The 15573-nt window shown below is 45.7% G+C and overlaps 2 protein-coding genes across 6 annotated transcripts in view; one reads left to right on the top strand and one right to left on the bottom strand.

Moving 5' to 3' along the window:
* Positions 1–223: 223 nt before the first annotated feature.
* BRD3OS (BRD3 opposite strand) lies at positions 224–5687 on the top strand. Of its 3 annotated transcripts, XM_082207975.1 has the most exons (3): positions 224–575; positions 3561–3899; positions 4387–5687. In XM_082207975.1, the coding sequence occupies exon 3, from the start codon at positions 4402–4404 to the stop codon at positions 4654–4656; it is 255 nt and encodes an 84-aa protein (XP_082064101.1). In that variant the 5' UTR covers positions 224–575; positions 3561–3899; positions 4387–4401; the 3' UTR covers positions 4657–5687. The 3 variants fall into 3 exon arrangements, with proteins under 3 accessions (XP_082064101.1, XP_082064102.1, XP_082064100.1); XM_082207976.1 differs by having other exon boundaries at positions 227–571; positions 3561–5687; XM_082207974.1 differs by having other exon boundaries at positions 227–575; positions 3561–5687.
* Positions 5688–7695: 2008 nt separating this feature from the next.
* Positions 7696–15573, bottom strand: part of BRD3 (bromodomain containing 3) — a 35288-nt gene continuing 27410 nt past the window's right edge. For all 3 annotated transcript variants that reach the window (XM_082207923.1, XM_082207924.1, XM_082207925.1), the window contains 3 exons: positions 15158–15450; positions 14090–14218; positions 7696–12247 (listed from right to left, as the gene is read on the bottom strand). In XM_082207923.1, the coding sequence (XP_082064049.1) occupies positions 12135–12247; positions 14090–14218; positions 15158–15450 (535 nt within the window). In that variant the 3' untranslated portion in view covers positions 7696–12134. The remainder of the gene's footprint in view (positions 12248–14089; positions 14219–15157; positions 15451–15573) is intronic.

Below are 15573 nucleotides of genomic sequence, written 5' to 3'. Positions count from 1 at the left end.
TTGCTGAAAGGGACGAGAACTCAGCAGCGCCACAGCATCTTACATAAGGGGTGGAACCTTCCCGGCAGCTCAACTCTGCAAAGCTTAATGGGCATCGCAACGGCTGAACTGTCAGGCCTTCTTCCCCACCGGATCGGGGAAAACTGCGGTTTGAGCTGGGGAGGTGAGAGTTCTTTGTTGCAGATTTTAGCATTGCAAAGAGCCCCCCGCGGAAGACGCAGGTGCCCAACTCCTCCTCTGGCCGCGCCCCGTTCCTTGTGGCCCTCCGGGACCTGCAGTGCGGCCCCCAGGGCTCCTGGCCAGGGTGGGCTAGGGCACGCGGGCGGAACTAGCTCTGAAGCCGCGGTAGACGGGGGCGGGCTCAGGCGGCTCTGCCAGCCAGCCTCTCCCTCCTCCTCCCGCTGCCAGGAGTGGGCGGAGAGGCTCGGAGCGCCGCCCGTCGACGCTGCCGCCTCCTCCTCCGTAGCGTAGAGACAAACGGGGACGCCAAGAACGCGCAGGAGGAGCAGGACGAAGAGGCGCCGGGCCCTGCAGCCCGGCCGCGGCTGTACGCCCCGACGGAGGCCGGGAGGTAGGTGAGTGACCGCAGTCGGGGACCCTTAAGCGCGTCAGCAAGGACAGGAAGATGGAAGAAGGGGCTGAACGACGTCTCTCTTTCTGCACCCCCTGCCCGCCTCTTCCCAGCTTTAGGGTTGTTTGCAGGGACGTCCTTTGTTGTTGTTTAGTCGTTTAGTCGTGTCCGACTCTTTGTGACCCCATGCACCAGAGCAAGCCAGGCCCTCCTGTCTTCCCACAGTTTGGTCAAACTCATGCTGGTAGCTTCGAGGACACTGTCCAACTATCTCGTCCTCTGTCGTCCCCTTCTCCTTGTGCCCTCAATCTTTCCCAACATCAGGGTCTTTTCCAGGGAGTCTTCTCTTCTCATGAGGTGGCCAAAGTATTGGAGCCTCAGCTTCATGATCTGTCCTTCCAGTGAGCGCTCAGGGCTGATTTCCTTCAGAATGGATAGGTTTGATCTTCTTGCAGTCCATGGGACTCTCAAGAGTCTTCTGCAGCACCATAATTCAAAAGCATCAATTCTTTGGCGATCAGCCTTCTTTATGGTCCAGCTCTCACTTCCATACATCACTACTGGGAAAACCATAGTTTTAACTATACGGACCTTTGTCAGCAAGGTGATGTCTCTGCTTTTTAAGATGTTGTCTAGGTTTGTCATCACTTTTCTCCCAAGAAGCAGGCATCTTTTAATTTCGTGACTGCTGTCACCATCTGCAGTGATCATGGAGCCCAAGAAAGTAAAATATCTCACTGCCTCCATTTCTTTCCCTTCTATTTGACCAGTGGCCCCGATCTTAGTTTTTTTGATGTTGAGCTTCAGACCATAGTTTACGCTCTCCTCTTTCACCCTCATTAAAACGTTGTTTAATTCCTCCTCACTTTCTGCCATCAAGGTTGTGTCATCTGCATATCTGAGCTTGTTGATATTTCTTCTGGCAATCTTAATTCTGGCTTGGGATTCATCCAGTCCAGGCTTTCGCATGATGAATTCTGCATATAAGTTAAATAAGCAGGGAAACAATATACAGCCTTGCCGTACTCCTTTCCCAATTTTGAAGCAATCAGTTGTTCCATATCCAGTTCTAACTGTAGCTTCTTGTCCCACCTAGAGATTTTTCAGGAGACAGATGAGGTGACCAGTCACTCCCATTTCTTTAAGAACTTGCCATAGTTTGCTGTGGTCGACAGCAAAAGCATCAAAATCCACCTATTGCAGTGTGGGTCTCTGCTGTCAGCAGGACTAGCGTTATGAACAGACTCCAGTTTTATGCTTTTACTTCTATACAGTGGTACCTCAGGTTACATATGCTTCAGGTTACAGACTCCACTAACCCAGCAAAAGGACCTCGGGTTAAGAATTTTGCTTCAGGATGAGAACAGAAATCATGCTCTGGCGGCGTGGCGGCAGCAGGATGCCCCATTAGCTAAAGTGGTGCTTCAGGTTAAGAACAGTTTCAGGTTAAGAACAGACCTCCGGAGCAAATTAAGTACTTAACCCGAAGTACCACTGTACCTGTTTACGAACTACTTGGTTTACAAACTCCACAAAAGCAAAAGTAGTGTCCCGGTTTGCGAACTTTACCTCGGTCTAAGAACAGAATCTGAACAGTGGAAGGACATCTGCAGCAGGGGGCCTCATTAGGGAAAGCGCACCTCTGTTTAAAAATGCTTTCGGTTTAAGAACAGGCTTCCGGAACAGATTAAATTCGTAAACCAAGGTACCACTGTACTTTCATATGCTTTGCATGCCAATAAAGGAGATGGATTGGTAAAAATGGGGAAAGTTGCTGTTCCACTTGGGTGCTGCTAGCGGTTTTCCCATTAAGGAATCTGGTTGACTGTTGTGGGAACAGGATGGTGGAGTAGATGGGCCATTGGTCTGATCCAACAGCAGGGCATTTCTTATGGTCTTTCTTCCAGTATCAGAGGCAGGCTGCTTCTGCACACCAGTTGATGGAGAGTTGCTGCTGTTCTTCTCAGTTCTTGCTTGTGGGCTTCTCATTGGGGCATCTGGTTGGCCACTGTGAGAACAGGATGCTGTTTTGACAGTGGACCCCCTTTGCCTTGATCCGGCAAGAGCTTCTTATGTTCTTATCAAAGTACATGTTAAAAAAGCATCCTCCTTGTAAGTCCTGTAGGACAGAAACTCAGGCGTCTTAAAACAAGGCACTTTCCCCCAAGCTTTTTGCTTAGCCGAGTCAAGCCAAACATGTTGTTTTGTCATGAGTGTTTGTTTTTGAAATCTGTTGACTTTATCTATGTTTTGATAATTAGCATTTGTTTTTAAAATCTGTTGACTTTATCTCTGTTTTGATAATTTGTTGTTGTCTTCTTGTTCTTAAAGTTTGTTAGTTTTATCTGTGTTTCTTATAAATATTTCAGACTGCTGTGTGTAAACCACTTCAGAGATTTATCGATTGGCTGAATAAGCAAGTCTGTAGAGTTTGTTAATTAAGCAAAACAAACAACTCAGTACTGGCAGTCTTTTCCGCCCCAGACCTACATGGAGATGCCTCTGGGGACTGGACCCAGGACCTTTCATGTACAAAGCTTGTGCTCTACTGCTAGGCTATAGCTGTGCTTGGAGGGAAGCCTGTGGCTCCGTGGTAGAACAGTCGTTCTCCATGCAAAATGTACCAGGTTCAGTCCCCAGCACCTCCAAAAAGGCCTGCCTCTGAAACCTGAGGAACTACTCTCAGCCTGTGTAGACAATACTAAGCTAGCAGGACCAGTAGTCTGACTCAAAGAGCAAAGCAACCAGGACCATCTGAGTCTATTAGTGCTGAGGCTTCTGCAATCCAGTTTTGCCCTGAAAATGTCCCCTGCCTAAAACTATGGTGAGCTGCTGCCAGTCAGTGTTGACAGTACTAAGCTAGATGGACCTGTGGTTTGACTCATTACGAGGCAGCTTATGTTCATATGCCAAAAACCTGGAATGCTTTTATCAATCTCTGCTATGCTCCTGCATTCTCGTATCCTAACTATCTCTGATTGTTCTGCAGATTCTTCCTTATCAAAGAGAAGTGACTTGGATTTGATCCCAGCCCAGTTGGCAATGAGTAGAAAAAGTCCACAACCAGTTCTGGAGATGGTCCCAGCATCCAGCATTCTGGCACTCTCTCTCCATGGAAACAGATGTGTCATCTACACTCAGCTTGACTTCCATCCTCTGAGCAAGCAAGAGAATCACCAAACTGTCCTTTAGTCAAGTTCAAGAATCAATCATCAAATCCCTCCCCATTTGACTTGAAAAAGAACATCACCCATACTCCTCTATTTCCCAGCATAGTCCTGATGGCTCCTTGTTCTCCAGTCCCTGAAGAAGCAATAAACTGGGGCAGGTGAGTTCAAAAGGTAGACAAGATTAGGAAGCAGAGGTGGGTGAGGGGGGCTGAAAGAGGTCACAGCAAGGAAGAGATGCAAGGGAAGGTGCAAAAGGACTCTTGAGAATGGGCTGTCTCTTGTATCAGGACTCTACCATCTTGGTACAGCCCTCTCCTTAAGATTAAGATGATGGTCCTCATGGTTCTGAGTAACCTTTAACCCTTCTGCGTTATATGGACTCGTGAGAATTTCCAGGGCAGAACTGGATTGCAGGAGCCTAATAGACTTGGGTGGAGCCTGTTTTTTGCCCTTTGAATCAAGCGCCTTCTGATGATGTGTCCATAGCTGGAGTGTTTCCTGTTGTGACCACAGGCCGCCCTTACGCCTCCTGCACTTGCTGTGTCTGGCAGCATTTCTCTCCTAGCCCAGAACACCTCCCCTATAAGCCCTGAGCCACAGCCGGAAGACAATGGCAACAAGGCTTCCTTCATATTTTGTGAACAGTTGGTAGCCGTGGGGATGAGCGGACGGCCACCCCTGGCCGAGAAAGCTTTGTCCGAGACTTATGCTCGTCTCCGGTACAGGGATGCCTCTTTGCTGATCTGGCAGCAGCAGCAGCAGAAACTTGAGTCTCTGCCACCAGGAACGTACCTGAACAGGAGCCACAGCATGTGGTACTCACAATATGGCAACCAGGCGATCTTGGTGCGGGATAAGAACAAAGCGGACATCCCCAGGGATACTGGACAATCCAGGTTTTGCAGTGTGATGTGATTTCAAGAGCTAAGAGTGAGCAAGCAAGCCCAATCTCTAGCCTAACCAAAATGGACCCAGAAAGTGGTTTTCCTTTAAAAAAAAAGTTTTATTTTTTATGTTGTAGCTCTATTTATCTTCTACTGCATTTTTGGATGGTGTTCCCGAAGCAATTTGGGAAATGGATTTTCAGGGGCCTCAGGTTTGCCTACATTTGTTGAATCTGTCCAAATCAATTTTGAAACTTCAATTGCTGCTACTCTGCGAAAGGCTGTTCCTGATAGACAACAGTGAATGTCTCGTCCTCACTCACCCACCCCTATCCCACCCAGGACTCTCCATTACAGATGGAATTTGAAGGTGGGGAGCCCGGGGTCTTCCAGATGTTACCCTGTACCATTCACCTGAAATCACCATTGAGAGCCACAATCTCCCTGTTTTAAGTGGTGCTGATGTAGGCAAAGATTTATTCCCAATCATCTATTCTGGAGAGGAGTCACATAGGGGCCATTTTGGGGAGGTAGGAAGTGCAGTTCAAAACACCTGCTCTAACACACCTTTACCCCTGGCTGCTTACAAACAGGAGGCATTCCACCACCACCCATTTCCATGCCAGCTTCGCTTGCTAAATGTCCACATAGCTGTCTCCCTCTAAAACAGGCAGGATCTGGAAAATAATATGATAACCCACCTGCATGAGCACTTCTCTTTTGCTAAGGGAGGCAGGCAATTGAAGTGAATAGGTAATCTCTCATGGACACGAGTTTGCCCCATTCATCCTCTCACGCTGAAGCAGGCATGAATGCAAGCTTGGACTTTGCTTTCTAGGGCCAGGACTGTCAAATTGCTGCTGTGTTAACTTGTTGATGTGCTAACAGAACTACGCTAGGTCTTGGGGATGGAAGTGGCTGGGAACAGTTCAGAAGAGTTTTGTTTTGTTTGTTTGTTTTTTTAAAAAACTCTTTTAAAGATGTACACTTCTCTCTGCAACCAAATGCCTTTTGTTCATCACTTGCAGTATTAAAAATGAAGAAGGGATACCTGTGTCAGTGGCTGCAGCAAATTATTGCTTCTTTGTGTGGACACACTCTGACTGCCAAATGCAAAGTCTGTTTTGCAGAGATTGTCAGTTCAATTTAGCTTGGACAGGCACCGGACTTATGGCATTCTGGGAATTCCTATTGCCTCTTGTGTAGGGCGCAAGAGGAGCAGCTGTAGTGACCCTTGAGGTTCTTTCCAGCTCTACAGCTTTCAAATGTTCCATGTCACACACTTTGGTTAATCAGGTTCTCTAGGCCTCCACCCTCCTGCAGACCCTGACTTAAATTTAGGGGAGGAGATGCAGCTCAGTGGCAGAGCACCTGCTTTGTATGGAGAAGGTCCCAATCCCGAATGCCATTTCCAAGGATAGCTGGGAATGCCCCTTGCCTAAAATCTCAAGAGCGCCACTGCTGCCAGTCAGTGTAGACTGTACTGACCTAAATCAACCAAGGGTCTGAGCTCTGCATAAAGCAGCTTCCTATGCTCCTATTTAATTCAGACTAGTTATTTAGAACTACAAGGACTAGAATATTACTTTATTTTAGGGGAAAAAATGTAGCTCTGCAAGATGCAACCTACCTCACAGGGTAGTTGATAGGACACAACTGGTGGAGGGGGGGGCAAAAATACAGCTACCTACACCATTCTGAGCTTTGATGAACAGGATAAAATGAACCACAGGACTGGAACAATATCATAAGAAAATAAGAGCCTGCTGGATCAGGCCAGTGGCCCATCTAGTCCATTTTGTTCCCAAAGTGGTCATGAGAAGTCCACAAGCAGGATTTGAACACAAGGAGCAGTCCCCTATCCTTGTGGTTTCCAGCAACTGGTATTCAGAAGCATTGCTGTCACCAGTCATTTTAACCAACAGCTGCCAGGTCTAGATAATCCCAGATGCTGAGATTTCAAGGCCCCAACCTGAAGCCTAGAGTGATGCCACCCCAGAGAAGGTCCTGCAGATGGTTAATTGGGAGAGACGTGGGGAGGTGGGCACACACTGCATAGTGTCTATGCTATAATTTGTAGCCAGCTCCTCCCAGGCTCTCCTGCCCACCTGGAGATTCAATACCTCCACCGGCCACCTATGGCTCAGAAAAAGGCTTCAGATGAGAGCTGGAGGTCTGGCAACCCTGCAGAGGCAGCTTCTTGGACCCTACTGCTGAGATGTGGGAACTGGAAGTATAACCTAAACCCTTTTAGATCCAAGTCACCAAGATGTGAAGAACTGAGGAGCAAAGCCTAGTGAGATGGGTTGGAGCTTAGCATTGCCATGGTACGGTGGGGGTGGGAGTTGGCTGATGAAGGGTAAGCAAGATCTTGGTTGCCTTGGGTGGTCGAGTGGAAACTGATGGACCTAACTTGGCATAAAAAACAGCAAAATCTCATCTGCCCAGATTTGATTTTACTTCTCTCCCAAGCTTCCTCCTTCCTCTGTAGACCTTGGTAAAGATTGGGGCAGCTTGGGACCTCTGCTGTGCTGCCAGATGTGATCCCTTTGTAGATTAAAGACAGATTTTTTAAAAAGTCCTCCTTCATGCAGCACCTGGTTAAATTATGGAATTCACACCCACAGGAGGCAGTGATGGCGACCAACATCAATAGCTTTAAAAAAGGATTGGTCTGGCAACCCCAAAGAAACCTTAGGTTAACTTGTGAGGAATGGTTACAAGAGTTGGGTGTTTTTAGCCCAAAGAAGAGGAGAAATGATGGAAGATTGAGCAAGCTTGTTTTTTCCTGCTCTGGAGGTTAGGACCCAAACCAATAGACTCCCTTGGAAGGTGGTGGACTCTCCTTCCTTTGAGGAATTTAAGCAATGATTGGATGACCATCTGTCATGGTTTCTTTAGTTGTGATTTCTGCATTGCAGTTTCCAATCCTACAACTTTTATTAACTCTGCTGCACAATAAATTGAAAACAGAGTTGTGATCATCACACATTTGCCCAACACCACCCCAAGGCTTTACAAATGTGTGTATTACAGAAGTGGCATTTGCTTCAAAAAATACATAAATAAATCAGGTCTTTGTTCCTTTATTATTATTTTTTTCCAAACTGTTCTACTTTTAAAACAATTAAAGATACAGAGACTGACCTGGAAAGGGGGTAACTAGGAATATACAAATAAATCATGCTTTTATCTGGAAGGTACTAATACCTGTCAAGTCCAAAGTCTGTACAAAAAAAGAAAGCAAACAAATCCCCACCCTAAACCCATCCCTGGGGGGAAAAAACCCCTGAATACACAAATAAGGAATTAAGCACCCAGCACAGGAAACTATCAAAGAGCCATAGCACCTGTTGGTTAAAGTCAAATACATTTAAATTAAAAGTACTCCCAATTCTTTAGAACTTTGTTTTTCTTTCTTAAAAAAAATACCAAAACAAATCTGCATTTTTCTTCTTCTTCTGTCACTCTTCAAAATGCAGGATAGTTTGTTTTTTAAGTGACCATTGGTGTTAATAAATAAAGTTACTTGTATATACAAGAAGACAAAAACAAAACAAGGGACAGTTAATTATGGAGTGTGTCTTTTGAAAAAAGTGCAGGGATCCAGACTGGAGAAAATAGTTTCTAGAAAAATTGATGAATCTTACAAAAGTGTTGTTATCTCTCCCCACCCCCACACGCACCCCAGTGTATCCCCCCTCCCCCCTTCCTTTGAGGTAAAAGGTTTATTTGGGAAACCTGCACTTTCACAACACAGAAGTAGCTTTCCAGTCTTAAGAGCTTCTTTCCACTGTTAGAAAAAAAGGGTTTAGAAAGGAATCAAGAGAGATTCACCCTCCCCCCAATTCATTTCCTATTTGGGGGGCTTTGCTTGGGTCTCAACTATGCACCTCAGTGACCCGCTAAGCCAAGAATGTGCCCTTAAGTTAAGCAATTGGCTCTATGGTTAACCACATCCTCACTATACATTTACAGCACACTCTTATATAACCATTTTAAACAGGCATAGCTTCCCACAAATAATCCCAGGAACTGTTGTTTGCTGAGGGTGCTGAGAGTTGTTAGGAAATCCTTCTATTCCTCCTCCCAGACGTACAGTGCCCAGAGTGGTTTAACAGTCAATCTCTCTTCACAGGGAATTCTGGAAATTGTAGCTCTGTGAGGGCTCTAATAGGGGTCTCCAGAAATTCTCAGCACCCTGAACAAGCCACAGTTCCCAGGATTCTTTGTAGGAAGAAGCCATGACTGTTTAATGTCATATCGTAATGCTTTAAGTGTATGGTGTAGATAGGACCTAACATAGACCACATACATTTAAAGAGCTAAGATACCGCTTTAAGCAGGCATAGTTTTCCCCAAAGAATCCTGGACACTGTTCTTTGTTGAGGGTGCTGGGAGTTGTTAGGAAACCCCCTATTCCTATCACAATTTATGTTTATTTAAACAATTTATATACCACTTCACTACAATGAGTCTCTTAACAAAGATACAATATATTTTCTTAAAAAAATATCAGTTAAAACTATAAAATTGAAATAGCTGCTGGAATAATAATAAAAAAAAGTTTTCATTAGGAACTGGAAGATCAACAGGGAGAGAGGGTCTGTCTGACCTCAATTGGAATGGAGTTCCACAAATCTGGGGCCACAACACTGAACGCAACATGGCTCCTGGTTGATATGAGCCATGAGCCATGCATCCAAGTCACAGGGGATTACCAACTCCCTTGAAGAGCTCAGTAATTGGGCAGCGATATAAGGGATTCAAGGTGATCAAGTTATCCTGGCCCAGATTATTAACGGCCCTGTAAATTAATGCAATAACCTTGAATTTAGCCCAGTAGCATATGGGCATCCCCAAGAAGAGGTACTGATTGTTTTAGCACCCTGGGAATTGTAGCTCTTAACAACTTCTCAGCAACCAAGGACTGCCTCCTGCAGTCAACATGGTGCCCTTCAAATGCTGGTGAACACCAGCTCCCAGCATCCTTGGCTGTTGGTCACACTAGCTGGAGGCCATGGGAGTTTGGAGTCCAGTCACCTCCAGAAGGCATCACATCACCTAAGCCCAGGTGCCACCATGAGGACAGGATACTGTACTAGATGGGCCATTGGTCTGATCCAGTAGGGTTTGTGTTGTTAGAAGCTCTCCAAACATTCCTCATGGAGGAACATCACAACAGCTACTCAGGATGCAGATGGCTTCCATATGTTGTCCGGACCTCTCAAAAGTCTGGACCTCACAAAAACTGGACAGTGGTGCCCCATGCCTCACTGGCTAATGTGAATACAGTGATACCTCAGGTTACATATGCTTCAGGTTACACACACTTCAGGTTACAGACTCCGCTAACCCAGAAATAGTAGCTCAGGTTAAGAACTTTGCTTCAGGATGAGAACAGAAATCGTGCTCCGGCGGTGTGGCGGCGGCAGAAGGCCCCATTAGCTAAAGTGGTGCTTCAGGTTAAGAACGGACCTCCGGAACGAATTACGTACGTAACCAGAGGTACCACGGTACTTCCTACCTCAACCAAAGGGTGATGTGGACCTAGGGCAAAGAGACTGAATGACATCACATAGAAAAGGTCCCAAGTAACAGACTGACCAGGGTGAGAGGGTTTCGTTTTTTAAAAGCCATCGCTACAGAATATTGTACAAATGTTAAATCAAGGGGTGTATCCAATTGCTAGTCCTAGGCCACATTCACACCACATATTTAAAGCACTATGGTGCTACTTTCAACCACCATGGCTTCCCTCAAAGAATTATGGGAACTAGTTTGTTCATGGTGCTTATACCCCAAGCCCCCAATTCCTTCCCCAAAACTATGGTTTGCAGTTACCTGTGAAGAGGGATTGATTGTTAAACCACTGAAAATAGCAGCCCTGGAAGGGGGATGAGGAGTCTCCTAACAACTCTTAGCAACCTGAACAAACCACAGTTTCCAGGATGTTTTGTGGGAAGCCATGACTGTTTAAAATGGTCTCATAGCACTTTAAATGTATGATGTGAATGTGGTGCTGCTTAGAGCAGACCAAGTGAAAGTAAGGGGTACCCAACCAACTTAGATCCATTCATTTCAGTGGGTCTACTTTTGAGGGGAATTTGGTTGGATGCAAACCAATACTTCACAGACCCTTAACAACAGCAAGCAAAACTGGAAAGGGCTACTACCCCCATCCCCCAGCACCAGCACCAACCAAGGTTTGCAGATTGCCGAGAAAAGGTCATTGGGTTCACCCAGAGTTCTACATCAGTGACGTTCTTCCTGCGCTCTAGGTGTGCACAATGGGATTGGACCATTCCCAGACTTTTTTTTAAAGCTAATTGCTTGTGATGTGTATTGTAGGCCTCTCAACCTCCTCCATGCACACACCCAGAGCGACAACAACCTCTCCTTTTCCCATCCTGTAGCCAAATCAGTTTTTTGTTTTTTGAGTTTCAACGATTTCATCTGCTAGCTTTAATAGGTCAGCCAACCTCTCATAACAGAAGCACAAATCTCTAGTATCATTTTTTTTACTTTAAAAAAAGTTTAAAAGAAATATCTAAAAAGGTACATTTTTAAAACAATCCACAGTACGTGAGCTTTCTTCTCCTCCTTCCCTCATATATATATAATATATTTATATATATATATAAAATGATGCTCTTCAGCACACATGTAGACGCAGGGCCCAATCCACAAGGAAGGTCTGCTCATGGTCTCTGTACTCCCACCCCACCAAAACAAACGGGAGAGGTGCATTTTGTACACCTCCCTCTCATTTGAGAGAAGGGGGCATGCCCAGGAGCATTCCATGGTGGATTGGGCCCCTTGGAGGTTAGGAATACTAGTGCTAGCAACAAATACAATCAACTACTTCAAAAGCTAACGTCTTTCAGATACAGTACCGTTTTACAGAGAGGTTCTCCTCCCCACCACCCCACCCCATTAAAAAAGTTCCCCACTCCGCATCAGCAGCAGCACTGAGCTGAGTCTTGGGCTGTATTAAAAATGAATTTCCATGGGGGAGGAGGGAAGAGTAAGAGAGAAAAGTTACCAAAAAACACCCCCCTTTTTTAATATTACATCTCGCAAACATTTTTTTACTCATCTCTCCAGTTCCCACATCTCTTGCTGTTGGTCACCAAAAGACGTCTCAATGATTTGATTTTTTAAAAAAAGTTTAGAGACCTTATATGCAAGGGAAAGTTCTTGCCTTAAAAAGTCTAGCCACACACACACCCCAAAAAGATCTTGCAACCTAATAAAAGCTGGGTGGGGAAAGTAGGGGGAGGAAATTAAATTCTGGAAGGTTTTATAACACTGAATTAAAAGAAAAATTAAAAGTAGAGGGGTGGAATGAGATGCAGAGCTGGTCCTGTTGCAAGAAAGCAGGCTGGTTTGTTTTTTTAAAAAATATAGTAACGAGGAAGAAGCAAAAGGGGACGCTGCAGAACTTTCCGGGGCAAGTGCCTGTGAGACGTCCATTCGCTGTCCAGGAGCCTTTAAGGGTCTGTTGCTTTATTCTGAATCACTACTGTCCGAAGTGGAGCTTGAGCTGCTACTCCCCGATTCCGAGGAGCTGCTACTGCTCAGGCGAGAGGGGCCTCCAGAAAGGGTGGAGCCAGATTTTTCTAGCAAAAGAAATGAGAAAAGAAATAGCATTTTAGGTGAAAGCAATCTTCAGCCTGGATATTTAAGATTCAACTTCTCTAGGCTAAAAATAGTGCATTCAGACGTGTGGAACGTTGAATTAGGATGAAAACACTAGTGCTTCTGTCCCATATTCTAACACTCGTTTCACATTGCAGTACCTGTTGCATTAGAAGGATCATAGACTCAAAGAATCATAGAGTTGGAAGGGGCCACAAGGGTCATCTAGTCCAACTCCCTGCAATGCAGGAATACCAACTAAAGCATCCATGACAGATGGCTATCAAACCTCTGCTTAAAAACCTCCAGCTACCCTCTAAGTTATGACACTGTGGCTTTTTAAAACAATATACTGGAACGTTGTGCTAAATTTCATTCGTACCAGTTGTGGAACAACAAATGTCACTGGGCATCAGTGCTACTCCTCCACCCTTTCTGCACATGCACACTTCTGTTCCCCCATTATTCTCCCCATGAAAATGGCAGAAGAGAACTGTATGGTTGGCGTAACTGCCCCACATTTTATCTCTTTGCTCCCATGATTTTCTGGGTTAAGGAGGCTGCAAATGGATTTTTTCTGGCATCACAGAAATGAGTGCTAAATATGTACTATGTTCCTCTAGATTTACGAAACTGGCTCTTACACCATGTGGAAGCTCAACTGTAACACAGAAATTGGTTGGGGAACATCATTAAAGTGGAATAAACTGTTGTGTGAATGCAGCCAAAACAAAACCTCCTTCCATGTTAGGTCCCTAAATAAAAACCCCAGGAGTGATGAAGTCTAATTCTGGACATAGTTAACTCACTCCAGCAGGAGGCAGTAATGGCCACCAAACTCAATGACTTCAAAAGAGGGTTGGACAAATTCCTGGAGAAGACTATGAATGGCAACCAGCCAAGATGACTGCTCTTCCACCACTGTCAGTTACGCTTTGGAATGCCAATTATTTGGAATCACAAGTGGAGAGAGTTGCTGTTGCTCAGATCCTACCTACTGGCTTCCAGTTGGAGCATTTGGGTGGCCACTGTGAAAACAGCATACAAAACTAGATGGGCTCCCTTTGGCAAGATCCAACAGCATCTTCCTATATACTTATATTATTCTTGGACATCATCATCATCATCATCATCATTATTATTATTATTATTATTTGCATTTCTATACAGCCCTTCATCACAGGGTGGTTCAAAATGTAAAAACAAATGAACAAAAACCCATAGTTACAAACAATAACATCCCCCTCCTCAGTTTAAAAGTCCATAGATTGTTTAATTAGTCAAAGGCATGGGAGAAGAGGAATGCTTTTATCTGGTGCTTAAATATAGGCAGTGAAGGTGCCAGGCGAGCGCCTCTGTGGAGAGCACCACACAAATGGGGAGCCACCACAGAAAAGGTCTGTTCTTGTGTTGCCACCCTCCAGTTCGCTTGTGGAGGAGGCACATGAAGAAGGGCTTCAGATAATGTGCACAATGGCCAGGATGGTTGATATTAGGAGAGGTGGTCCTGCATGCAAAGCTTTGCATAGGGAAGGCTGCAGGTTCACAATGGCCAACACAGTATAGTGGTTAGAATCACAGAACTGCAAGCCCCAAAGGATCATTTTGTCCAACCCCTTGCAATGCAGGAATCAGGAGTGTCAGAGGCTAGGACCAAGAAGGCATGGGTTCAAATCCTCCATTTGGTCATGAAGTCTACTGGGGCGGTTACACTCCCCTGCCCCTTCTTCTCAGCCTAACCTACCTCACAAAGTTGTGAGGACAAAACAGGGAATCAGATGCAGTTAGTAAATGCATACAGGAAGGGAGAAGGTTTTGTTCACCTTTTTTCGCAGGCTTCTTGTTGTTGTTCAACTGCCCGCTGACATCCTGAAGCCTCTTCTCCAGCTCCTTCTTCTTTTCCTGAGCAATCTCCTCCTTCGACTTTGCCACCTGCTTCTTCCCACTCGCAGCTGCGGGGGAGAAAGGCACAATTGGTGACATGTGGAGAGAGAAGGAAGAGTCAGCAACCACTGTCTTTTGCATCCTCATGCCAATGACTCCCAAGAGATGCTGGATGGGGGAGGGTCAGATGGCCTCTTGTGGGTTATGCAATTGCATCTCCCCAACTCCAAAACCTGAGAAGTGGAGTAGTGTGGGGGACAATTGGGGCAGTTGCCCTGGGGGAACAGCCTTGAAGGAAGCTTCTTTTGACAGGCTGGTGGGGAAGGTCAAGGCAAACACAGAGGAGATGGAGGAAGAGAGATGGGTTTTGGACCTTGTCCTGGGTGCTGACAACCCATGTTATGCCACTGTGAGTGAGGGAAGGGCCTTAGATGGTAGAGCACCTGCTTTGTTGAATGCCCAGTGACATCTCCACGTAAGGCTGGGGAAAGAGCTTCTGCCAGTCAGCATAGACGTCCCTCAGCCGGATGGACCAAGGGTCTGACTCGGTATAAAGCAGCTTCCTATGTTCCTATTAAATAATCCAGCCCTTTCCTCAGAACTATGAGGATTAGAATCATGCCATGTTTAGAGGAAAAGCCATAGCTGAGTAGCAGGTCATCTGCTTTGCATGGAGAAGGTCCCAGGTTTAAACCTCAATGGCATCTCTAATGAACCCAGGACCTTCTGCATGCAAGCATAGCCTCTGAGAAGTGGGCCACCCCCTAAAAATAAAAGTTCATTGTTTACAACCTTTGGGACCAGTTGTTGCTTAGCCTACCTCACTGGGTTGTTGTGGGAATTAAATGAGTGGGATTAAATGAGGAGGGGGAAGAGACTCATGTATGCCTTTTTGAATTCCTTGGAGGGAAAGGTGGGATATGAATGCAATATATAGGTAGATAAAAATAATTAAGATATGGCCCTGCTCATTTCAGGATGGGTCATGGAAGGCTCCCTCCACTTACAGAATGGCTTCCGTTGCTTCTTCTGCAAACAGGATTTGACGTATCTCTCCAGCTCCCGTAACGTGGTAGGCTTCAAGGTTTCGAAATCTATCTCAATTTCATCGGGGTTGGAGTCCCGGAGCGAGGGCTCTCTTGACTGGATGATGTGTACCACCCGGCCCAGCTTCTCCCCCGGCAAGCGGTTGATATCCAAGCTGAGTTGGCGCTTCTCATCGTAGGTCATGGGGAGTCCCTCTTCCTCCTCATCCGAATCGTAGGCCACAGGAACCTGTTTCCCGCCTTTTTTCGGCTGCCTGCAAAGTTACTTTGCTATTATTGCCTGCAAAGTTAATTTGCTCCCCACTGTGAGGGGAGGGAGGTTTGTGGCGAAATGGAAAGAGAGAGGGTTTGGTGAGCAACATGAGCAGGGAATGACT

Source organism: Podarcis vaucheri, assembly GCF_965113315.1.
Source record: "Podarcis vaucheri genome assembly, chromosome: Z".
NCBI lineage: Eukaryota > Metazoa > Chordata > Lepidosauria > Squamata > Lacertidae > Podarcis > Podarcis vaucheri.
Note: the sequence above shows the minus strand (reverse complement) of the source record. Positions and strands in the feature narration are given on the sequence as shown.

Excerpts from the sequence above, each read along its gene's own strand:
- BRD3OS (XM_082207975.1), top strand. The coding sequence starts at position 4,402 with ATGAGCGGACGGCCACCCCTGGCCGAGAAAGCTTTGTCCGAGACTTAT.